General features: G+C 36.0%; 1 protein-coding gene across 3 annotated transcripts in view; it reads left to right on the top strand.

The window, feature by feature from the left end:
• LOC306882633 (stromal membrane-associated protein 1-like) overlaps positions 1-16,675 on the top strand; it is a 125,498-nt gene that overhangs the window by 38,690 nt on the left and 70,133 nt on the right. Inside the window, exons 5-6 of one of the 3 annotated variants that reach the window (XM_079437422.1) lie at positions 5,660-5,731; positions 10,547-10,627. The exons of 1 other annotated variant lie outside the window; for it this stretch is intronic. In XM_079437422.1, coding sequence (XP_079293548.1) covers positions 5,660-5,731; positions 10,547-10,627 — 153 coding nt within the window. The remainder of the gene's footprint in view (positions 1-5,659; positions 5,732-10,546; positions 10,628-16,675) is intronic. One more of the 3 variants, XM_079437423.1, reaches the window with a different exon arrangement.

Raw genomic sequence — 16,675 nt, 5'->3', positions numbered from 1 at the left:
GCTATATAATTTGAAAGATGACACTTTTTCTTATCAAAAGTAACAATATATAAAACTGGAAGTTTCCAATTCCACTCGTGCATTGGTTAAAACAATACTCTTTTTGTGCAAATGCATACCAAGCTGAAAGACCTGTACTGAAAAATTTTCATTACGAATATGTGTACCGTTACACCCCTAGTTATAATAATGAAAAATATAATAATTTGGTACTAGAATAATTTGCATTATTATTATCAATGTTGAAACAGTTTTAATATTTTTGTGAAAACTGTATTATCTTTTTTCAAAAGATATTTTTATTTGAAATAGAAATCTTTTGTAACGTTGTCATTGCTGTCGCTATTGATCTATTCTAATGCATCCTTAAACATTTTACTGACCTCAAACTTTTTTCTCAGCTGTGGTACTGTTTGATCACTTTCTGGTAACACAACTTGCCCACAGTGAAGCCTTTTAATGCTAATCATGTGACATTGACTCTAAGCCTAGAATGGAGGCATCTGATGGGCAGCTGGGCCAAAAAAAAGAAATCAATAGTTGCCTGCTTCCAACGGGTGGAGAGAAATGCAATATTGCAGCCTTTCCTTGCTTCAATTACTAAAACAAGCTCAAGAGAGTCTAACGGGCCCTCCTTCTCTTTCCTACTCCTTGTCTTCCTGTCTCGTGGCAGTAATGAAAGTTCTGTGTGTTCTTCTGTGGCAGTAGATGGGGAATAAATGTGTCTTATTGAAAGCCTTATCGCCAGTCAGCGCTCAAGTCATGTTCCCTCCCTGCTGATTCGCACCATTTAAATGATTGTGTGTGTGAAGCCAACAGCGAAGCGGAACCTCAGAAAATAAATGTCCCAGGATATTAAGCGTCCTGCACTTCCTTGTTTTGTTTTGATGTTTTCAAAACATGGTTTTCCCATTTCCAATATTTTTTTTTTTTGCATGCTTTTTTCATTATTTTGATCAAAGTGTTTCCAAACTAGGGGTGTGCGATATTGAACAAAAAAAATGATATATCTATTTTTTTTTCGATAACCATAATTAGATGATATTTTGCAGAGTGTGTTATTGTGCTGATATCTAACTACCGTGGACAACTGCAGTTTTTGATATTCTTCATATTCCATGTGGTTCACATCAGTGACTAATTAGTCTTGTCATTTAAGTTTAACTTGATTTTTACCTTTTAATAAAGCAGTTTTTTTCTAAAAGTGTACATCTTTTGAGTCAAATTGTTACATTTAATCAGTCAATTAAGATCATACACATTTAGGCTGTTACCAAACAAATGAAACCAGTATCATCAAAATTAATCTTTGCAGAAGTTGCATCTGAAGTGGTATTTAGATGCCTTTACACACTGTTCAATGCAGCTCAGAGGGACATGGAGTGCTCTAACCAGTTATAAATGCATCATTTTTTGACATTTTAAACACAAGACATTGAATACTGATATTTAAAATGATTTTATTAAAAATGAAAATAGACTTTAAATGTGAAATTAAAACCGCCAGTAGGTGGCAGGTCACTGGTAATAAGTGAGTCATTGCGACTAAACCGAATCATTTAAACGGTTGATTCATTCAGGAACCAAGCACTGTCATGTTGCTCAGAGACGCAAAACAGTTCTGTAGCTGTTTGGAATTATTTTTTGTCGGCGAAATGGAGCAAAAACAGGCAATATGGTATCTAAAACGTAAGTCTCTTAATATTAACTTCTTGTTTATTGAACTGTTGTATAAAATATCACATTTGTAATAATGCTAATCTTTGAAGAAAAACGGCACTCTTTGTGTGATTTTAACTATATGAAACTTAAATATATACATTTTCTGCCCCCATATCTTGAATTTTGCGATCATTCTTAATGCATTTTAATAGACTGGATCATGCAGTGAAAGAACCCTCTCTAAATGCGCGCGTGCACTGTTTAACCCGCTTCATCACCACGTAGGCTAATGTATGCGTGCACTCGGTAGGTGTTTTGTTTGGTTTTTGCAAAATACTCTATATTGTCAAATTGCACATCGTTAAAACAACAATTCAGATATTATGGCAGATGATATATATCGCACACCCCTATTCCGAACCATGGAAAATATGCAAAATGAAGGATCTCAGCGGACCGTTTTTTATTAATATCAAGAACAGAATATATAAAAGACGAAGGGAATATGAACATCACAGGCTCAGCTCTGCTATGGTAAATGTAACTCTTTTTTTTAGAAAACTGTCAGTTTCTCTGCATCACAGAACTGTCTGTATGAGTGTGAATGAGATATCAGAGCATGACTAATTATAGCTTCAGCCTTCCACAGCCAGCGATTGGCCAATTCTCATAGTTCTCACTGTCTCTTTTCACACTGCAGTCATCTAAGCCTCATTCAGCCCCAAGTGACCTGGCCCGCTTTGCCGTTTGCACTGCATTATGGGGCATTTAGCTGCCTGCTCCTTCTATTACTTCTCAGCTAGAAAGCCAGAGACCTTTGGACCTCACACTGATGCTGTTTCTTCTTTGAGAGGATGGGAGTCTACATGCCTTCGGCTGCATTAAGATGGAGATCGGTTCTCCCTTCACACTCCGGGCTGATTGCGGTCTCTGCTTATTGACCGCCTCTCTTCATCTCCTCCTGCTTCCCGTTCTGGACTTATTTCCCCAGACGGGCACGGTGGTATTAAAGGGATTGGGGGGAAAGGAGGAATATTGCGTGGTATTATTTAATGGCTCTCTAATGAATATGGGCCCATGCTGCTGTGGAGCATAGTGCTGATGCTAACCCAATAAAAGCAGATTATGAGGGGGATCCATCAGCAGGTAATGAACCGGTCCGGACAGTTCTGTGCTAACTCGAGCTGTAATGGTTCAGCTTGGGCCCTGTGGACGCATGCTGCTGACAGCACTACTTCCATATTGGGACAAAAGGAAAGTCATCTGTCTTCTTGTCCCTTTCTCTTCCTGAAAACTCCCTCGCCACCATCACCTGCTTCAGAGGAATATTCCGGGTTTAATACAAGTTAAGCTCAACCGACAGCATTTGCGGTTTATGTTGAATACCAGAAAAATAAAATAGGAGGTTGCTGTGAGGCACCTACAATGGTAGTAGTTAATGTAGGCCAATTTTTTATGGCAAAAATGTGAAGCTTTTAGTATTATTAAAACACTGACATTAATTTTTCTGTTAAATGTATTATTTTATCTTTGAAGCTGTTTAAATCAACATTTTTGCAGATGTTCTAGGGTTTATGGCACGTCGTGAAATTATTAACATTTCATAGGCCATGATATCATATTATTTACATCATGTGGCTGTTCTTGAAAAACTGAAATTTTTTATGTTTAAGGATTGGCCCCATTCCCTTTCGATATCAGTGCCTCACTGTAACCCAGAATAGAATTTAGAATTATTAGAATAAATGCATTCCAAATGATATTATGTTTGTATTATTTCTGCTATATTTTTTAAATACAGAGAGGGAGGAAATAAAACCATAAAACCTAAAGGTAAAGTAATGGAATCAGAACTGGAGTTTTGCGTTTCTGTCTTTTAGCTTTGAAACTGTCAAAAGCAGAGCTGCTACTAATTTCCAATCTATCAATAATTATTCTGATTTAGTCAATCCAACAATTATGTTTTGACAGTTGAATCTATCAGTTATTTTCTGATTAGGTGATTAATCCTTTGGTTAACTTAACAAATAATAACCATAACTTCTGCCGTTTAAATTGTCAATGTTTTATTTAAACTATTTATCACAAAAATACTTTACAAATCAAAAATCCCCAATATAGACAAGAAAGTGTCAAGAAGGAATGACAAGGTCAAGTCAAAATTCGTTTTTATCATCAACATTATGCCACAAATGCTGTCAGTTGAGCTTAACTTGTATTGAACCCTGTATATTCCTTTTGCTTCCTCACCCATGCTGCTTTTTACTCTATTCCTCCATATCTTCCTCCATGCCCTCCCTTCTTCTCTTTCCTACCCCAAGAGAAAGAGGCTTTGTGGGACTCTGTGAAGGGGCAGAGCCATTTATCTGCCCCAGAGCCGGTAAAATCTGCCTAAAAAAACTGCTCCAGCAAATGAAAGGGGCACAGTGAGGGGAAAGGGAAAAGAAAGAAGACAACAAAAAGAAAGTGAGGGTCAAGTTTGTAGATATAACAGGTGCCTTTTAATTACCGGAAAACACTTTTTTTTTGGTCACTGTATTCAGAAAATGTAAAAGAGTGATGAAATAACTGTTATTTTTAACTTCACATTTACAGTGAAGGAGTTTTTATTTTGTCTTTAACAAGTATCACAGACCTGTACAGCTACATATTTGTTCCTAAGTGCACATGTCTGTCTCTGCAGCGTTTATTTGTTTATACATGTACTTTGCAGGGAATAATATTCATGCTGAGAGCACATATGGAGTTTTTTCCTCAACCAATACAGTGTTTTGGTATTTAACACAACATTAATCAAAGGAAGTTTGTGCATAATTAGAGAGAAACTGTATATTCATCATTTGTCTTCAGCATTCCATCTTCAGGATTGCACACTGAAGCTGCTGTTGCAATCAATATAACACTAAAGTGGACTCAAAACATGACTTAATTACGAGTCAAAAGGTATCACTTGTTAGCTTGCAGTTCTCACACGCTTTGTTGAACATCAGCTCCTATGCCTTTCTGTTCTTTTTTCTTTTATGCGGCAATATGGGATTTTGAACGGGTTTCATATCCCTGTTCAAATCACAATAGCTTTTCAAAATAAAAAGTAGTTTTTTTTTCGTCATAGTTGTGCAGTCCTTTATGCAAGCATTAATTGAACCACTTCAGGTGTTTTTTCATTATCACAAACGATGCCCTTCTAACCTCCAACAGACAATTCTTAATAAAATTGAATCCATTCTATTGAATTTGGCTGAGCTTTTATATATGCATATGTAAATATATATGAGCAAGCTTTTCAAAAATCACCATCTGATTGATGCAGTTATTTGCAGTGGCTACACTTGTGAGTTAATTCTATTGATTTGAGGCAGTCTTGGCCATGCAGATTGACAAACTCTTGACTACAGATTCGGCAGATGGTCTCACTTCTTACATCTTCTGGAACATCTGGAGAAGTCTGGGCTATTTTTACCCACCAAATGTGTCCTTGATGATAGATGTGACTGCTGATATTGCAACTACACCAAGATACATCCTCTTCCTGATGTGTATATTTTTGCAACCAATTATTGTCTTGTTTTACTGTTAAAATATTTATGCATCCTTTTAACAGGATATATTCACTTTGAGAAGTAGTTATTTAAAAAAAAAAAAAAAAAAAAAAAAAAAATATATATAAATATATATATATTTGCTTCACAAGTGGTTTTGTTTTAACAATATTTAAATATTTTTTACTGAAAAACCGGCAGAAATACTGATTAATAAAGTTGTTTTTGCAGTGTTCAGATGTGTGTGAATGTATCAGTATGTAAATGTTACTTTTCCCAGTTTCCCACAGGCTGAATAATTATTCACTTGTATAGTGATCGCTGCAGCCTATTAATTCTGATTTCTCTTCTTCCGCTCTTTTTCCTCCGAACCCCCTCTTTATCTCTTTCACATTCTATTTCAATTTCTCTCTTTTACCCTCTCGTCCTCTCTCTCTCTCTCTCCTCTGCCCCTGCAGAAGTCCTCTGATGCTGCTTTGCCCTCAGTATCATCCCCTTCTTCGCAAGCAGCTGAGAAAAGCAAACTGGAGGTACTGTAGCACTGTGCTTCTCTGTGCTGTGCGGTTCACTGATCTTGGTGCTGTGCTGTGCTTGTGCTGTTCATTCTCCAGGCTGCATCCCAATTTGCATACTTTCCATCCTAAATAGTATGCTAGTTTAGAATTATTGCATTTCAGATGATGATATTTAATGATTAATATGCCATACATTTGCATCCATAAAAATTAAATGTGAAATAATAAAAAAAATGTTTAACTTAATGCAATCAAAATTAGGGTTATGTGGCCTTTAGTCCCTGTTTAGCTACTGTTAACTTTAATCAGGAAAAAAACGAACCCAAAAAATATTGAAATTGTACTTAAACTTATTAGCAAAAAAAAGGTTAACCCCTGTAATATGCACAATCAGGATGCAATTTTATGAGGTGGTAGTTTATCACAGTACTGTTGTACTGTCTTACTACATGCCCCAAATGCACTTTCACATCACTAACATAGTATGCAAATTGGGACAGACCTCAGTGTGCTGTTAATCAATCACTGAATAGATGTTCTATGATGTAATGTGTTACACAATCCATGCACTGGCACAAATGTCCATGCGGTTGAAGCTGGGTTCATGCTGGTTAGTGCTAGACGAGCACATTTTAGTTGGACAACTAGGAATCATGTATGTGTGTATGTATATATGTGTATATGTGTGTGTGTGTGTATATATATTTGTAAAATGAAGTGTGTAAAACGGATGTAATTGCACCAGTCAGAACTGTCTGGCTATTGACAGTTTGGCAACAGATTATTAAACCGCCTGTAAGAATGTTAATTTAAAACAAACAAAGGGCAAGGAGAGATAACCTATAGAAGTCACACTGATGGGTTCACATTCATTGTTGAAAAGTGTTGTGGTTGTGTTTGAGTGTATGTGTGGAGTCTGTTGCCTCTGTGCTCTGCTGTGGAAAAGAATCGATAGCATAGCTCTGTCAGCATGCAGAGTGGAAATAGAATAATCAATGTTCCCACAAAGAGCTCCAAACGGCCAATCCGCACCTCTCCTCCAGGCCTGTTCTCCATTTGTTCTGTCTGCTGGTAATCATAGTGCCAGTCAGACACCCCACCACCACTGCAGAAAACACACTCTGATCCCTCACTCCCACACCTGAACTGGCCTCTTGCTCAGCGTTTTTACAGTAGCAATTGATTCGCGCCGAGAGAAAAGGAGAACTGATTGCTCAATATCAAGGCCAATCCTTTATGATGCATTTGTTTGGCTTTGCCATAGTGATGGGAGTTTTAAATGGTGCGCTTTGTTAAAGGGCACCTATCATGCCCCTTTTTACAAGATGTAATATTGGTTTGGGTGTCCCCAGAATGTGTGTGTGAAGTTTCAGCTCAAAATACCCCACAGATCATTTAATATAACACCTAGAAAATTTCATTTTTGAGGTGTGTCTAAAAAAGAGCTGTTTTGGTGTGCATCACTTGAAATGCAAATGAGCTGCATATTCCCGTATCCAGTTAGAGGTCACCGAGGTCTGAACTTTGTTAAATTTTTCGTGTTCAAAAATAGTTATTCTCTGAATGATTCATTTGCAGTTTAAAACTCATCATATGAATGCCTGCATGTATAATTAAGTTTAGACCGTTTGCAAGAATGTTTATCGTCCATCGTCCGTGGTGTGAAAATGATTGCTGCGAGACGCTGCCGGAGTGAATGAGTCTTGAGAGGGTTGCTAGTGAGGGCACAGGTGCAGCTGCGTGTTGCCAGATCCATCCATCCATAAGCGTCTTGTCTTTTCCACTTAATTTGACATTTTAAAGTCAATCAAGTGGGAATTTGCAGTTGAGGGTCAGCGATAACTTTAACTTTATCTTATTTACAAACATTTTAAATAATTTGTTTAATTTTTTTTTGTCGGTTTTTGATCGTTTTAATGGCAATATCTGGCAACACTACATCGCTGGCACTTAAAATGACAGTAATCAAAAAGCCCATGGACAGGTTATTATTGCTGACAGGATAGCATATTCGGTAAGGCAAATGCAAAAAAAATAAATCATGATATCTGTCAGAAACATTATCAACACTGTCAAAAACGGTAGCATTTAACACTGGTACACAGGTATGTAGAACAAGTAGGTTACAGAATGAAATGCTAAAAATATTAATAAAAGCACTAGACAAAGTTATTATCTATATAGCAATGATTATTAATGAAAACTATAACAGTAATATGTATTGTTGCATGATTAATAAACAACTGATAAAATTATCCACCCCTAACCTGTAGTATAATATTAAGAATTTTTGATGCAATAAATATGGTATAATTTATCAATGTTCATCCCTCCAAAACAGAAAATATATTTTACAAACATCTACGTCTCCGTCTCTTTAAAGTGTCAGTGTATATAATGAGTTGTATTTGTAGGGTTTATTTGAGCACAATTCTTAACCCCACACCAGACATGACTAATTTTCAAACCATGGCTACGGCCATGTGTAGCGTATACGTCTCTCTGCATTGCATACCTACAGCAATAAACAGCAGGTAGAAGCAACATGACTGAGAGCGAGAGAACCGGTGTTCAGCCGTGCATATGGGAAGCCAAATGCACTGAAAGTGGGACAAAACGGTGCGATGTTACAGAGCTCACGCCGCGTGAACTAATCTCACAATTAAAATACTTTGATAATGTGCGCACACAAATACAGTTAAAATGCTAAGGACTATAACGACATGACATTCACAAAGCAGTCTGGATTGAAATGATTTGTGCAGACATTAGGGCTGCAACTAACGATTAGTTGGCTGATAATTTTTTCGATTAATCGGGAAAAAAAACCCCAATTTTATTTTTTTTATTTTTATTGACAAAAAACACTTCCACATTCTGCCCAATGTCCTTCAAACAAACATGCCAACTGAATGCTATGAAAACATACAGTGCATAATTTATTAGACCACCTGTCACAAAGAGAAAACACAAATATTTTAGGAATCTGTCAAAACAGTTGTTTAAATATAAAAATGTTATTTATTAGGAAAATAGCAAATAAACAACTAAATAGTATTTATTCACATAATAACAATAAAAATAAAAAATGGCCTCCTATGTCTTTCATAATAGCTTGCATTCTTGCTGGTATTGTTTACTTTTTGACTGTAATTGGGTATCTGAAAAAATAAATAAGAAAAAAACTATAAAGCGCTTGACTTTTTTTCTGCCTTTCTCTCTTAGATAACAGCAATAATCATATTAAAATATAAAAATAGCCTAATACTGTTACTAAAGAGCTTATGCATATTGAAAGACTAACCAAAACGGAAAGCTAAAAAAATTACTTTGGTAATCACCAATACAGTTACTTAGGAGCAGCATTGGCACAAACCACATAATTTGTTTAAAACTTTACATAAATTTGTTTTAATCAATTTGTCCAGTACTGTATATAGGCTAGCTAGTGAATATAGGTTAAATCTCTACATTAAAAATTAAAATAATAATAAAGACAAATAAAAACACAAACTCAGTGTTAACCAACAGGTGAGAGGAATGTTCTGCAGGAATGCGTTCACTTTGATCACAGTCACGTCTTACCAGAGGTGGAAGGTAACGAATTACATTTACTCGCGTTTCTGTAATTGAGTAGCTTTTTTGTGTACTTCTACTTTTTAAAGTAATATTTAAAATCTGTAATTTTACTTTTGCTGAAGTGTATTTTGTTTGAAGAATTGTATTTCGCTACATTTTAAAACACATTCATTACGGAGTAAAAAAAAATAAAAAATCGCTCCCTGGACTACTGCAGTATATAATAACAAACTGGCGCTAAAATCACAAGAAAGATGCAGATGAACAAGACAGGCGTTAGTGGTGCAGACCCAGCTGAAAACCAAACCCCTCGAATTCTGCTAAAGTTGAACTCGAAGGAAATTAATTGAACCCCTGGCCATGCTTATGCTCTATTATGCAGTGTAAGCTGTGTTTGCCTAGGGAGACCAAACTAGCAGCTTATAAAATCTTGACATCAACCCTTCGCAAGCATGTAGAGGTAAGGTAAATACTTGCATCATTGCATTGGTGATTAAAATGAAGCTTTGGCAGTTTAGCAAAAGGTTTGGCACAAAATAGCCAAAAAGACAGTGGTGCAGGGTGAGCGTTATCGTCTGCAACAATATCGTAATTGTTTTAACGATGTGCGATTTGACATTATCAGTATTTAGCCAAAAACCAAACAAAACAGTCTAGTGTGAAGTCTAGTAGATAAGACTAGAGCCTGGCGCTCATCCAGTAAAGATTAAAACTTAACACAAACTGTCAGGATGGGCTGTTACGCAAAAATGGAAATTCTCGCGTGAATTTGTGACATTTACAGATAAGGATATGACCGTAAATTTAAAATTTTTGCACTGAGGACGCACACGCATATGTCAAGATGACATATGCTTAGCAAGATAAAATATTCTTCCATTTAATTAAAAAAACAATTGTATGTGGAGTTTTCACCACTCATTTCTACTACAAGAATTGTATTAAAAACAGTACTTATTTAGAGATGTGGTGAAATTGACAGTGTTAAAATCTTAATGTCAAAATGACAGAATTATTCCGCGGTGTGCCCATAGTTGAAGAAACATATATGTAGTGCGTTTTTGTGTTTTAAGCTGTGGTAGCCATATTTAAGCTGTCAAAGTACAGGCCTCAAGGCAAAACCATAAGCCTTGTGCCCTAAAGACACTTCAGACTTGTAGCTGACTCAACTTCTTCTTTTTTTTTTTTTTCCTCCTCCAATTTCTTGTGTGCAATTTTTTTCGTAATTTTCTTTTCTTTATTCTGACACAGAAGGAGAGAGAGAAGAAAAAGGAGGAGAAGAAGAGGGAAAAAGACACAGATAAAGGGAACAAGCCAGCAGTTTTTGAGAAGGTAATTGACCTCATTACTGACCAAATACTGTAGACTGGAGACATTACCCTTTTTAATAAGTGCTGTGTTCATGAATCAATTGATGACATTCTGTTTGGAGAACTTCAGGTGCTTGTTGCTGGACCATAAAGGACATTTTTTTACAAATATTTTTGCTGTATTTTTCTTGATTTTGAGTTCTTATGTTTTTAACAAATCTGAGATTTTGAGAATCACATAAGCCAGACAGTGGTCAGTGACCATAAGGAAGATCACAGTCCTGTCTCTCCTGTGAAATCAAACTTGGACTTTAATTTGTCTTGCATATTCATACTTCTCTTTGCAGGAAATTAGAATCTCTAAGTTCGTTTTAGTTAATAACCGCACGGGAGATTGTGTATTGATGGTGGTCAGATATTTGAGAAACTTTATGCAAATAAGGATGATACAGACACGTTTCTGGTGGATTCTGTGTGGAAATCACATTGACACGTTGCTATCTTTACTATTATATAATTCAGATTTCAAATTTATATTGCACATTTTCACTGTGGCTAGAATGTGGTCAGTTTGTTACACTGTAGGGCAGGGATTTTCAGATTATTATATTATATTTATTATCATTCTGCTTTCAAAAATGATGAGATTAATCATGATTTTATTCTGTTGACAGATTTTAGCAGTTAGAAGTAAACATCTGCATATAGGTTTGAGTTTATTTTTTGAGGTTTATCAAAACGCAGTAAAAATGGTAATTATGTGAAAAGTTATTTAAAATAACTTTTCTCTTTTAATATATTTTAAAATGTGAATTATTGCTTTGATATCAAAGCTGATCAAGAATCATTATTATCAATGTTGAATATATTATATATTACTATATTAATATATAAAATATTAATATTACTTTTATATTAATGTATTATACTTAATACTAATATTTTTGTGAAAACTTTGTTGCTTTTTCTTCAGGATTCTTTAAATGTAAACTTCAAAAGAGCTGCATTTATTTGAAATATTTTTTTGTTAGTCTTTACTGTCACATCTAAAAACAAAATCTTTCTTTTTCACAAATTATGTAGAGTTTGTGATTTGACTTTTTATTTCTTACTGAATACCACAACTATTTTAAATGAACAATCAAAACGCGTATTACATTAACTCCATACAGAAATAAAGTTTGCATTAACTGTGATCTAGCGCATACACGATGACTTTGATCATGTATTGTCCGCAAGGAAACAGCCACATTGCTGTTTATTTTACCGACAAACCCCCAGAGTATCTGATCTCTAGCGCTTTAAGCGGTATCGATCAGGTTTCTTCCGCGCCAGTGGACACGTAGGGTAACAGATATTGCAAGCTTGACTTCATCTCACTGTACTGCAGAAATGTTGAGCAAACAAGCAAACACTTAGATGTGCTGAAATAGCCACAGCAGCAATAATTTAAATTTTGCGTCTAGTCGACATTGCACATTCACAACTCTGCAGCACAAGAAAAAAAGCCCTGAACAGGCATCTTACATTTGTACTTGTGTAACGATCCTCTCACTTCAGGCACCTTCCATTCCTTCGGGCTACACTTCATAACCACACACACCTTCCCCTCCCCTGAAGCACAGTTTGGGGTCATCTGGGATTGTAATGCAGAAAACAAACGTGGAAAAAAGGCTTTCAAAATTGCTGTGTGTCATGTGTGAGAGAAAAAAGAGTGTGTGAGGCATTTGGGAATGTGTATTATTGTCATCTAGCTGTCAGAGAGCACAATGTAGGTATTTGATTGACAGGCGAGAGGATGAGGATGGGTGGCCCTGAGTGAGAGTGGGAGAGGGCAGAGTGCTGCATTTTTTCTTCATTTGTGTCTCATGTTTTCTGTTATTCTCTTACTCTGTGCATAACTGTTTATTCTTCATGCTCTGTTGTCCTGCACACGTGGTTCTCAACTAGCTTTGCATCAGGGTTTTACATTGGGCATACCCAGGCAACCCACTAGCATATAAAATAGGAAAATGCAAAACTAGTTGATCGGTTGCCTGAATGATTAGTTAACTGGTTGTTTTAAATATTCTTGTTTCGGGTTCAGTAATGTGAAAGAGAGTTCTAGGGATCTAAAAATGATTAGTTTTAGGCCATTTTTAATTTGACATGCCACCTTAAAAGTGAAACGCTCATGGTAGGATGCTCAAAATAAATGACCAAATGACTATATCAGAGGTGATTTAAGGGAAGATTTTAAAATCGCAACATTTTCAAGATGGTTTCAGTATGGTGTGCAACAGGTTTCCGTATGTGTCCCTTTCATTTTCTCCATGAAGGAATTGAATTAATGGTAACTTAACCTTTAAAGACAAACCTATTGTGAGCTTACAAGTTTGTTAATTGATACTTTTTTTGAAGCTATTAGCATGCATTATTTCAACTTAGGGCTGTGCGATTAATCGAATCGCAATTACGATTTGAGACGTTGTGATTTGCTAATCGCAAAGCCTGCGATGTGGACGCGATATTACTCTGTTCCAGAGCATATGCGTGACTGCCAGCCTTGAGTGACAGTCTTACTAACCAATAGAGTGAGCGCACATCCATTCTCCCCGATCAGCACTGCTTTAGCCAACTGCGTAAACGCCCACCATTTAAAAAGGGTCAGATCAAAAGTTAGGCAAATTAAAACTAAAGAAAAACGTATGTAACTACAGCTTCGAAATGACAGACAACGAACAAAAAAGGTCATTTGCAAGAGCTGCGTCACAACGCATATCAAGAGCTCCCTTATCGGTTCTGCTTTCAGTACTGGAGAATAAAAGATACATTTTAAGATGTTTTTATTAGTAGGCTACATGAACGTTATCTTACACATTTTATCTCCCCAACAGATTAATTTGAAATAAGTTTATAATGCATGCTCGCTAATTCAGAAGACCGCACACACAGCCCGCGTCTCTGAATACTCACTCCGCTCTGCCCCACGCTGCGCTTCGTCTCACAGACGAGCCGTTTACACGCAGCCTGTCTCGTAATGCTCTTTTATACTCACGGTCTCGTGCCCGGTTCTGCTCCACAAGTCTCTCACGAGCGGATCTGGCAATATGGACGAGGCATGATGCACGCGCACAACCTGTGTCAACTCGTGCCTGGCTCCGCGTTTAAAACGAATGTAAATTTAGTCTAACTGCTTGCCAATTTCACTTGGATGAAATGAAACATTCAGCACATTTCCCACTTGTTCTTAAAATCCCAAATACTTAAAAATGAATAAATCAGCCCGTCTAACATGTAATACTTTAATAATTGACTAAAGAAATACAGTTCTTTATTTATAAAAAATAAACAAATATTTCCTGTGAAATTCAGTGATTCTGTAAAAGTAGTAATACCATTATAATCTTCCCAGCAGAAAAAACAAAACAAACAAAAAAAAAAAACGGTAGAATCCCTCCCAAAACACAATAGAAAATTTAATGGATTTAAGGGTTATAATGGTAATTGTATTGGTTTTAATGTAAACTATAATGGTGTCTACTGGTATTCGATGCATTCTATTGGTGGGATGTAATCTGGCAACCAATAGAACAACATTAATTCTTATTGGAATAATGCCCAAAACAAAAAGGTTTTGTAATGGTTTTTATGGAAACTGTAAGAATTTCTGTGACGGTTTCTATTGTTTTTTTGTTTGTTTGTTTTTTGTTTTTTGAGCAGGGTAACAATACTCATACTGTGCTGCACATTATTGACAATATTGAGCTGAAGCTTAAAATCGCAAATCGCAATCGCAATATGTCAAAAATATTGCAATTAGATATTTTCCCCAATTCGCACAGCCCTATTTCAACTTATTTTTTAAATAATCATGTAAGAAGTGGTATTCATGATGGAAAAACTCCACCAATCAAAGAATCACAGTGATCAAATCACACCAAAAGAACTTTGTTGCATCCACCGACTCGCATGCAAATATATTGTTTATAATCAAAATCTTTAAATCAGTAGTTTTATTTGTCCATTGTTTTTAATTTATGTAATTTACAGTGCTTAATAGGTTCGTAATTATTTACTTCATATAGGGCTGGGCGATTTTTCAGATTTTATCGATTAATTCAAATGTAATGTTTTGCCGCGATAACATTTTTTATAAATCGAGGAATCATGATTTTGAATAGAAATATTACCAGGCTTTAGAATTAGACACTATGACAATATGCCAATGATAACATAGTAAAGAGAAATGAACGATCCAACCGCATGTCGGCGCATGTGATTAACCGCTCACGTGTGACGCGCTCATATGGCTAGGCGTCGTTCTCTATTATAGATCCTCAGTGCGGGCACCATTCACACAGAACGCGCTTTTGTGTTGACAAAGATGCGACGCGGGCAGTGGAATAGGACAAGATGCCAGAAGATGGGAGTGAACTTCTTTTAACTTGAGCGCCACGTTTTTATAATGCCGTTCAACAGTTAAACGCGTCCATGTTTGCATAGAAAAAACTATGGAAAAGCAGCACAATTGAATAAAAATAACCTGTGAAGAACTACTACTGTATGTCTGATATTTCATGTTTGCATCATGGTGACAGGCTGAAAGCTGTTCATGGTTTTCACAGAACATTTATTATTTTATAGTCTTCTGGCGTTATACCTTCAGAAGTCAGAAAGAGCTTTATTACAAAGTATGTTTACACACAAGGAATTTGACTTGGTGACATTTAACATTTACATCATGTTGACAACTTCATGTGTGCTGCACTTGGAACAGAATTTTCTTTAACTAGAGGGTTAATAAAGAAAAAGTTACCTGAATCATGTTGTAGTTACATTTTTAAGTGGACTAGTTAAAAATCGTAAAAAAATCGAGAATCGGGCAAACGTTCTGAAAAAAAAATCGAGATGCTATTTTTTTGCTAAATCGTCCAGCCCTAACTTCATAAAAACCCTCTTGTACCTAAAAAGTGCACTGTCTTGTGTATATATATATATATTTTTATCTCTTTAATGAAGAAAATCGAATTTAAAAAAAAGTCTTATGTGAAAAAAAACTTCAGGAACCAAAGCCATTGAAAAAGTAGGCAGCACTGTTGCACTATTGATTTTATAAAATGTCTCAACAGTAGAATTATTCAACATATATTATTAATAATAATAATCAGAATAAACAACTCTTCCATCAAGTAGCACAGTTTATTACATTAACTGTAGGCTGTTTGTTTGCCAAAAAACTTATTGCAACTCTGCACATTAATATAGCGTGTTCACAGGTGTCTTTTTTTATTTTATTTGAATGCGGCTTATCCAATCTGATGTAGAAACAGAAATATTAGTGTCATAAAAGTGTCATCATTTGTAAACGCAATAAGCAGAAGTGTGTTTTTCTTACCAGTCTAACACACAGAACAAAAATTAGGTATTGTATTGTTATTAGCCGTTTTACAGTGACGGGTAAACTGCACCAAAATACTGAAGAGTTTTAGATGCATAGCCTTTAAAGCCAGCTATGAATATGGCAAGCATTTTCTCTTCCTTTTAAAAAAAAGTAGTTTATTTTGCTATCCTGTCTATGTTCCATTACATGATTAGTTGCATTTTGTTATTTACCTTTAATATTACACCTTCACTGCTGTCAGAACAAGCCACAACTCGTTTTTGGCTCACATACCAATAGTCCACTATCCCATGCTCTTGACATTTCTGTCTCAACTATTTGTGGTTGTACAGTATGAAGTTGGAAGTGTTGGTCACAGTGGAGAAGATTAAAAAATGCAGTGACCTTTGGAAGTCCATCTGCAATCTCTCCATTTTCCACTCAACTGAGTCAAGAATATTCACGGTCTTTGTAACTCCTGAAAGACGACTAAACTTTAAGGGAGGCAGACCGGGATGAGATGAAGGGAAAAGAGTGAAAAATGAAGGAATGGAGGGAGAGATCCTGACAGGGTAGTTCAGCAACTTTATGCCTTTGGGGCTGGTGCCTGTGGCCATACGTGACCGCTTGTGTGTGCTCATCCACACACACAAAACCAGTGCACTGATGTAAAACAAACTGCATTCAGTTGGCTGTAGTAGATAGTCC

The sequence above is a fragment of the Barbus barbus genome (assembly GCF_936440315.1).
Source record: "Barbus barbus genome assembly, chromosome: 16".
Taxonomy (NCBI): Eukaryota; Metazoa; Chordata; class Actinopteri; order Cypriniformes; family Cyprinidae; genus Barbus; species Barbus barbus.
This window is presented reverse-complemented; position numbering and strand designations above follow the sequence as displayed.